This window comes from Dreissena polymorpha, chromosome 3 (genome assembly GCF_020536995.1).
Source record: "Dreissena polymorpha isolate Duluth1 chromosome 3, UMN_Dpol_1.0, whole genome shotgun sequence".
In the NCBI taxonomy this organism is placed as follows: domain Eukaryota; kingdom Metazoa; phylum Mollusca; class Bivalvia; order Myida; family Dreissenidae; genus Dreissena; species Dreissena polymorpha.
The window spans coordinates 52,325,904-52,335,460 of NC_068357.1; the positions used below are offsets into that span (position 1 = coordinate 52,325,904).

The 9,557-nt window shown below is 33.1% G+C and overlaps 1 protein-coding gene across 1 annotated transcript; it reads left to right on the forward strand.

Moving 5' to 3' along the window:
* The first annotated feature begins 318 nt into the window (after positions 1-318).
* On the forward strand, positions 319-4,308 carry LOC127874148 (uncharacterized). The gene is made up of 6 exons (XM_052418340.1): positions 319-436; positions 989-1,150; positions 1,706-1,785; positions 2,409-2,483; positions 3,027-3,171; positions 3,579-4,308. The coding sequence occupies exons 1-6, from the start codon at positions 409-411 to the stop codon at positions 4,184-4,186; spliced, it is 1,098 nt and encodes a 365-aa protein (XP_052274300.1). The 5' UTR covers positions 319-408; the 3' UTR covers positions 4,187-4,308.
* The last annotated feature ends 5,249 nt before the right edge of the window (positions 4,309-9,557 follow it).

Consider the following 9,557-nt stretch of genomic DNA (forward strand, 5'->3'; position numbering starts at 1 on the left):
ACACCATTTTTGAACGCTGAGATTAAGTATGATAAATATATGTTTCCAAGTCAATCATATAATGCAATATTAAAAAAAAGTATTCGCCGTTTGTCAATAAGACTTAACTACATTATATTGTTATGCAAATTTCCAAAAAATATTTTCATGAAAAATACACAATCACATCAAATAAAATCCCCAATGGAAAGTATTGTTTTTTTCTGTGAATATATGCATTGCTATTATACTAAACACAATTATTTTACGAAATAAACTGAACCTGATTTCAGACAAGTTTGTGGTGATTCCGATTGTTAATACTCATTCCGCGATAGTCGTGACCGTCTTATCATGCCACGTGATTTTTCGTCATGAACATATCGACGCGTCTTTCTGGTCGTTAACAGACATGCGTTCACTTTCAACATGGATTGGATGAATTTAGTGTGGACGTGTAAGCATATGATCTGATGTTTTATTTATATCATATCAATATTTAAATCAAATAACGTTATTATTTCCAAACTGCTGATCTTGACTATTTAATGTCTACCTTAAAAAGACTGTTTTCATATGTTGCAATGTTTAAGTAAAGTCATTTAATATCATATTTTGGCACATTTTAACATCCGAGATAATGAACTGAAAAGTATAATAGCTAGGTATACACAAATTACAAAACATGATCATAATGGGACTCTTTCTCGGGGAGTCTTAGTTTTCAAGTTTATCATCTTAACATATAATCCAATCTAATTTGTATATTTTTATGTATAGTTTTTACTTAAATAAGTATAAAACGGGTAATCAAACATTGATAGGAAAACAGAACAACACTACTATTGTTACAAAATTATTCCATTTATTAGCGTTAGAAGCTGCTTAAATTGTTTAATCATCATTGTTATATAATTAGTCACCAATTGTATTATACGTTTATGGATGTTAAAATGTGGATGATTATTTTCAAGGTTTGTGTGAAATAAATAACAATATATATCATTAGACTCGCTGCTTTGCGTGGTTCCCGTAGTGTTGGGTGTAGATGGCGACACATGCAGGGATATTGACACCCAGGCTTGCGTCCTTATGGCGCAACGGAACCCCGCCCTCTGTCAAGACCAGGTTCTTAGACAAACGGCATGTCCTAAATTCTGTAACATTTGCCGTAAGTAACTGAATAGCTGCCATCTAGATCATTCACATGTAAAATGAAATTAAATATTTCATTCTCAGGTACGAATAACACTTATCCATGATTTGTCACCATATATGGTTTGTGCAGATCAGTTTAGTTATTGAGGTACTTACGTTTTATACTTATGTGGCCAGGAGATTGTACGGACCCCTATGGGTATGCTTATAACTATAATTGAGGTCTCTGCTAGATTTCGGTCGCTATCTTAGTTTAACATTAATTCATATTTGGTATGATACCGATTACCATCTTGATTCATACACATTTTTAAGAATACGTTTATGTTTTCATATGACAACTAACTCCATACTTTAGGCAGTTACTCATTACTTTCACAACGCAGATTGGATCGAAACTTGTGCTTGAAAAATACTTACTAGTCTATTCCATTGATACACTGTAATTGGTACATAAAAGACACACATTACTACATTATCAATTTAAAGATTCCTGGTACATCTTTCGAATTTATTTCAAATTAACATTATATGAAAGTTATTGTATCTGAATATGTATACGTTTTAGCACTGGAGTGTTACCATTGCGATGTATCAGTTCGCGACTATGTGAATTGTAACATGACGACAATATGTGACCTTAACCAGGTTAGTGATGTCTTTCACACTTTGGTTCATATCTCTTTGATGGTTTAAACAAAGGTATAGGTATGCACATATATAGCAATTTTGTGATAGCGTCATAGGGTGACATTTATAGTTACAATGTGTTTATATCCAGTAAATCAAAGTTTACAACCATTTAAAAAAACAATAACAATTCCCAGCATTAATCACTTTTTAATCAGCATGTGACATATGTTTATAAAGTTTGATGACCATTTTTCTTCAAAACGTGTTCAGTACATGTATGTGAAGATGGCATTATTTGTTCTTCATATCTTACAGTGGTTTGTTGGTCCTCTTATGGAATAGAACCACGCTTAAGTATACAAGTAAATCTAATATACATGGACATAGCTAGATTGTTTTCATGGTGGTTATTTTGAAAGCCCTCAAACGAATTTTAAAGGTTTTCATTCGTAGCGCTTATGCAAGTTATCTTATTTAAGGTTATTTATGGCATATTATGCATTACTTAAGATTTCAGACCCGAGCTTGTATTTAGCATTAGTACACAAAATAAAAGTGCACATTTCTTTTTCATACATGTTTGTAATATGACACTAATAATTTAACTCATTAAACATACAGGTGACTTTCTCTTCCAGCAATGCATGCTACAGAAGATGCATTCTTCTCAAGACGGCCACGATGAGTATGTGATGGGCTGTGCTAGCCTTCAGGTAGGGTTTGCACCTTGATATTAAATATTTGAAGGGCATCGTTAGTCTTACGGTATGGTTAAAATGCGGTAGTAATTTATACCTAACGGGTGAAAAAAATGGGGAAAGTGATATGCCAATGTTGAAAAATACAAAGCATTGCTAAATGAAGTTTTACTTACTATTTATAGAAGACATAGATATTATTTAATTCAAGAACACGTATCAGATAAGAAACTCTTGTTCACACTCACTTTCCTTTTATTTTAGACAAATGACAAATTGCCTTCGCAATACAACATAATTAAACACGACAGCGAACTTAAAAATAATTAAAAGTGGGGTCACTGCATTGGAACGGTCAATAAAAGTTAAATTTAAAAAGGTTCTTAGGCTTTCCAAATCCCATGGACAACGTTCGTATTGATCTTTATGTGGGTAGTAATGCGGACGTATGGAAAGAAAGCCCATACCGGTAAGTCATCACTTAAGGTTATTATAACGTCTGATGTAATAAGAGAGAACTGTCTTCATAGATCATTTTACAATCAATTTTGGTGGCAGTTGTGTGACGGTGGTGGCCTGACGTTGACGTTTGGACGCCGAGAGCTGCAGGAGAGGAACGTGGAGGTCACATGCTGCAATACAGACAGATGCAATCTTCCAACTGAGTCAAGTACAGTGCCAACCACCACCAAACACATACCAAGTAAAATACTTTAATCATGGGAAATAAGCTAATATTTAAAAAACAGTAATTGTGTTAGTAGACCTCGAATTTAATTTAGTATGCAATGCCCCTTTTACATTTAGATTAAAAATGTTGGGAACGCGGACATTGTTAAATGTGTGTTTGCTCCATCATATCACAATTTACAATTTAGATATATGACGATGTCTAACAATTAAGCATGGAGTTTTTACCAACTTTTACCCAGCATCGACCAATTCATTTGCTAGATGATAGCCACTATCCAACACTGTTGTCTGCATTGACATCTTGCTTGTCAAAACGTTTGCAAATATTCATTATTTTTGTTAAGTCTATTTTAATCATACAATATAATATATCCGTTCTCCGCAATTTTAATGAAAAAGCACATTTTTCGACACTAGGTTGCGTGAGAGATATCGTACTTATTGTCGAAGACTACAACGAGAAAAACGATCACACACACACGGGTGGCTATTCGACGCCTTACTTGGTAGCCTTCCTAAAAGAACTCGTATCAAGCCTCACTATTGGCCTATCGGAAAGCCTGGTGGAACTCTCTCTTGCTGATTCGGACGTTCACAGTATTTGGTCCCTTGCAGACCACACGACCAATGACAGCCTTCTAACGGCTATAAATGGTATACCGTTTCGACACCAGAAAGACAACCTTGACATCAGCGGAATAGTCAATTACGTTTCTAGAGATGCGTTTAGCATTAGGTCAGGCGACAGGCCAAGTGTACCTAATACGGTTGTCATATTTGTTGATCACCGAGCACGACCTAGTACGTCTCGTACCGGTCAGGTCAACGGGGTAGATTATGGTGCACAGCATAATGTTCATCTGGCAAGCGGTAATGTCATTATCATCAACATCGGACCACCTGACCACAGCGACGTCACTAAAATTTCGGTGTTGGCAACGGACGCAAGTCACGTGCTCACGGTGGCGGATTATGCCGCACTGTCCGGAATCAAAGAAACGCTTGTAAATCTCATTTGTAATTGAAAGGAGCATTCGCGACTGGCACCGCTATGCAAGTGTTCACATATTATGTCCATATTATAACAACCGTGGTAAACGCCTCCCCCTTGTTAGTTTCAGTAATTTAAAATAAAGTTGAAAAGGATTGCCGGTTTTTCATGCGTTCTATTTGTCTCTGTGTTTTGCGATTTGTGAACACATGTATGCCATGCGCAGTAATAAAATGGTTAATTGCCCTACACAATTCAGAACTTTGTGTGTGAAAATTCCGCAAACGCACGTTGAAGCATGTTTGTATTAAATTGTATTTCATTCATAGTTACCCATGATAGTTGAATTTCTGCTATATTTACGCAGGAAAAATATACGGGTTCCGTTGTAATATAATATATATGCGTTTTAAAAAACGGTCATATTTTGTGGCGAATTACAAATATATTATACCAGCACAACGAATGCTTTGTAAGTCTTCGTTTATAAAGTTGATATGTTTTTGTAAATAAGACATACACGTAATGAAATAATATACAGTTGGTTATTGTCACATTCATATCTGTCTGTTTCTGCATGAAATAAATACGCCTGCCTTTGAACGACATTATAATAGAGTATTGAACTATTTATGTTAATAATAAATTATAAACACATCTGCATGAACAAACCAAGCGAAGTCATAAACCACATCAATTGAAAGAAATTGCCGTCTGTATTGCAAAGACGTTGATGTATACTAATTATCGTATCAATTATCGGAACATAACACGCGCGAAGGAAAGCCTGTTTTACTATGAAAGTTTAAAACTGAATAAAGCGTTTGTTACGGGGAAAAGTGAATAACAGCCTAAAACAGTTATTTCAACAGTTCTATAACTTTGACAATATGTCTTGTGAAGATATTTCTATAACTGAAGGCAGTGCTTAATGTTGCCTGAAGTAAGAGTTTTATTTTGTCAAAATAGAGTCGAAAAAACAAACACACCTTAAAATATAATATGAAGGGCTCCTTTTACTTCATGCGCTAGGAAAACGGAGGTTACATAGCACTTGGTATGGCTACACCGATACATGCAAAGCGTGTAAATATAATGATATTGTTTTGCCTCACGGGATAATGTGACCCCAAACAAATAGAATTAAACATGAATTGGAAAAAATAGAATTATACATCAACTTTGAAAAGAATCCACTCGCTTGTATGTGCGCTTGATTGGGTATGTGTGTGCCAACTTCGGTTCATATATGTCTCAATAAAGATGAATTTAGTCTAGCTTTGCAGCCGTTGATTAAGAAATGGTTCTGTAATCAAATGTCATTTTAAGAGTTGAATGTTTAAGCAGATTGCATTAGTGTCTCTTAAGCGGGATTGGTTTTTTCGTACTGTCACACAAACTATAAACATGTATTATTTAATAAATAAAAATTAATTCTTTTTTCAGAAAATCAAATTAAAAGGCCATTATAATATTAACTAATCAAGTAACCTTTTTTAAATAGGTTCATGCCAATGAGATAATTTGATTAGTTCTATTGCCAAAGTAAACTAACCATACGCAAGTGATTGTTATTTCCACTATGAAACACGTTTAGTTAACGTATACGGGTGTTTAAAAGCTAGTACACACAATCAAACATTGGTAGTATATTGTTTCCTCTTAATAGCTCATGTATCAAGAACGGAACACTCGCACTGTGAATTGTGTCTAATCCTACGTTCTTTTATAATTTTCTTCACATACCTCTGGAATAAAAAGCCGTTCCCGAGATAAACCAATTCATGACGTGTTCGACGTTAACAGAATGATGATATCGTGTCATGCAGCTTTATTGCCACAATTTGAAGAAACTTCAACACCACATGTCGATTACACTTTGTATGCAAATGACCTGATGATATAATATTACCAATAAAGGTGTCATGACCTTTGCGCCTTTGGACGTATTTTACGTTTAACGATAATTGCATTATTCTGTGAATCTAATCATAGCAAAACAATTTCAATGTTTACATGTAAAAACGATAAACTTAATTTGGTATAGCAATGCAAATGGCTTAAGTCCCACACAGACGGTGTGTATCATTAAAAAACGGAACATAATCTTTCAGACGTATTTTAACAAATTAATCATAGCATACACATATTGATATTTTAAATAAAATGTAATGAAATTAAGTTATATCTCCAAGCATATCTTATCTATTTATATTTATGGAAAGCAGAAGTACATACAATATTTATTATACAAATTATTTCACTATCCTATATTGTTAACAAATGAATGCATACGAAAATGTTTATCTTTACGTTTAGAGAAAAGAAATGTATAGTTCATCGCGAATTAAATTTTGCTAAAGCTATTTTTAAAAAGAGCTTAATTAAAAAAAAAGGCCCAAACGATGTATCGTCTTACAATATTTTTCAACAAATATAGAGAGAAGTAACACAATCGACTTCAACAAATCATATAAGAATGGAACACAATGAATTGTACTGTTATTATAGCAATTCGGTTTTCGGTTTTCGCGAATCCTCTTCCATTACCCAATCCACTAACTTATAGTTTATATATCTTTGTTTAAATACTACTGATAATAAATTACCATAAAATGGAAACAATCGTAAATCCTTAAATTGTTGATCATGATTTGATCTTAATTACGTGTTTACATTCGCGTAGGATACACAAAACTAAAACAAAATTGAGAGAGAGACTTATCCTTTACTTAAAACCTTCGAATTTTGCGTTTGTTCATCACACTATTGTATTAACAATTTATTTCATGTAGATGTTATTTCAGTTTTTTTATGGTGATGTTTTATTCGTAACACGTGGAATGGAAAGTGTCTTGTTGTTGGTTTTGTTTGGTTTAGGTGGTTTTTAATAATAGCGTTTGAAATCGTCACATATATTATTCAAGTTTGTATTTAAAAGAATCGTCTAATGCATAGTTATGTGTTTTCAGGTCTGATTTCAAATACAGATATATGTGAAAAGTCGCAGTAGTATTTCAGTAGATTTTCAAATGATTGAACAAGTAAACGCTTTTATCAAACGTGAATAGCGAAATTCTTTAGTTAAACTCTTTAACAATGTATATATACGGTGAAAAAAACTCGATCATAGACCATATATATTTTTACTCGTGGCTGCGCCACTCGTGAAAATATTATTTTCTATGATCAATCGTGAATTAGGATCGATAATCCACCGAATCCAACAAATATCCTCTATTTTACAACTAAATATTTTATTGACAAACCAAGCTATAATTAACAAGCGTTAGCCTCACACATATGTCAAAGAACATTAACATTGTTATGGGTTTATGTAATTATTTATATAAATGGAAATAACTGTAGGAAATAGGTTATAAAAAAAAATTACACAATGGATACTTATTGATAGACACATTAACTATACATATCTACCAAACATTTGCATAATTTTTATAAAAATGGGATTCAGGTACAATACGAAAAGTTAATTGATGCATTTGCATTATTTGTTTGCTTTATTTCTAAGGTATGGTAGAGTAAAAATGTATAGGTTTTAAATTGCATTTTATGGAATAAATGGACAAACGAGTGTTTGTTGTTTTGTTATCAATTAAAGGGGCCTTTTCACAGATTTTGGCATTTTTTAACTTATTCATTAAATGCTTTATATCGATAAATGTAAACATTGGATCGTAAAAGCTCCAGTAAAAAATCAAGAATAAAATTAAAAAAAGGAAAAGAACATTGCCCGGACCAGGTTTCGAACCAGTGACCCCTGGAGTCCTGCCAGAGTCCTGAAGTAAAAACGCTTTAGCCTACTGAGCTATTCCGCCGAGTACATATTCTTGAAGTATTTTATACCTTATATAAGCAATCTTCGTAGTTTCACAAAATTTAACGACAAAAACAGAACTCTCCAAATTATTCAATCGTTTCGCGTTGCAACGCTTTATAAATTTTAGGTTTTAAAATCGTCAAAAGATGCATATAATGGCTATATTAGACCATGGTAAATGTTCAGTATTACTGTTTCCTCACAAATATCATAACTAACACGAAAATTTGCGAATCTGAAACAACTTTTTTCAATTTTGTCAATTTACCAAAGCGTGAAAAGATCCCTTTAATGTATAATTTCAAATTTCAATGCGAACAATAAAAATCCTATCTATATACATGGAAAAACACACGTGCATGGGTGTTTGTGCCTATATTGTATGTTTATGATAGTGGGTGATATATATAATTACACTAACATTAACATTCAGTACTAGGTATCGCAGTAAATGAGTAAATATGCACCTCTTTGTGCATGCCATTATCTCGCAAAACCATTGTAAGCAATCTGTAGAGAATGCGATTAGCAGTATAAATAACCCTCTAAACTTGCAATACTTGAATGAATTTGTTTTCCTATAGGCACATCTCCTGAGTATCTCATCACACCGAATTCTTTAGTTTCGTATACCATTTTATCTCTACATGTTATAGCATGTTGTAAGTGCGATATAAACTTTAATAGTCGCGAATACAACCATTCAGTTGTCAATTGCTTAACATTATTGTCGCATCAAAGTAAGCGGTTGTCATTTCACATGTATAGCGTTTATGAATCGTATTTAATGTTGTGTGTGTAGGAAAGAGACTCCAGCGCTGTTAGAACAAAGCAAACGCACATGGATTGAAATGGACCACATTTTAATGGAGAATGTCGAAGAATGCCCTAAAAATTATCGCACTGCAACTACTCAAAATTGAAAGCTTTGTTATGACGTTTCATTGTGTGTATGCATACTGTTTCTTATTGTTGGATTGGTTTGGACATGTTGACGAAAAATGATTTTATATTGCGTCAGTCCAACTGAGATGAAATACTTTAATTTTATGTTTAACAATGTAAATAATAGTATGATTCTCATAAAACTTTATTTGATAACAAGCGTTGATAATGTTATTTCATATTATTGAATAATATGATTCAAGTTATGTTGATATGCAAAAAAGTGAAAACGTACTTAGGCTCGCAAACAATAAAATAAAGCTGTGATCTAACATATTATAATGAGGTAAACGTTAAAATTGTGTAAAATATATTGAATACACTATTAATAATGGTTCCTCTAAAGTCTTGATAAATGTGCATCGGCACATTCCGCAGGTTTTATTTTATTTATTCTCTGACAAAAGACGTGCTTAAGGACATATAAAGCAGCTGTTTATATCATACGTTGGCATAAATGGCAGTTTTTAATGATCCATAACTGGTAAATGCGAATATTATTTTGCAAATATGTTTGTGTGGATAAACGAAAGAAAGGGAAAGATTCTACTCTTTGAACACACTTTTCAGTTAGAATGCCACTGAAAGGCTTTTACGTTGTAGTGGATGAAAACGCAGG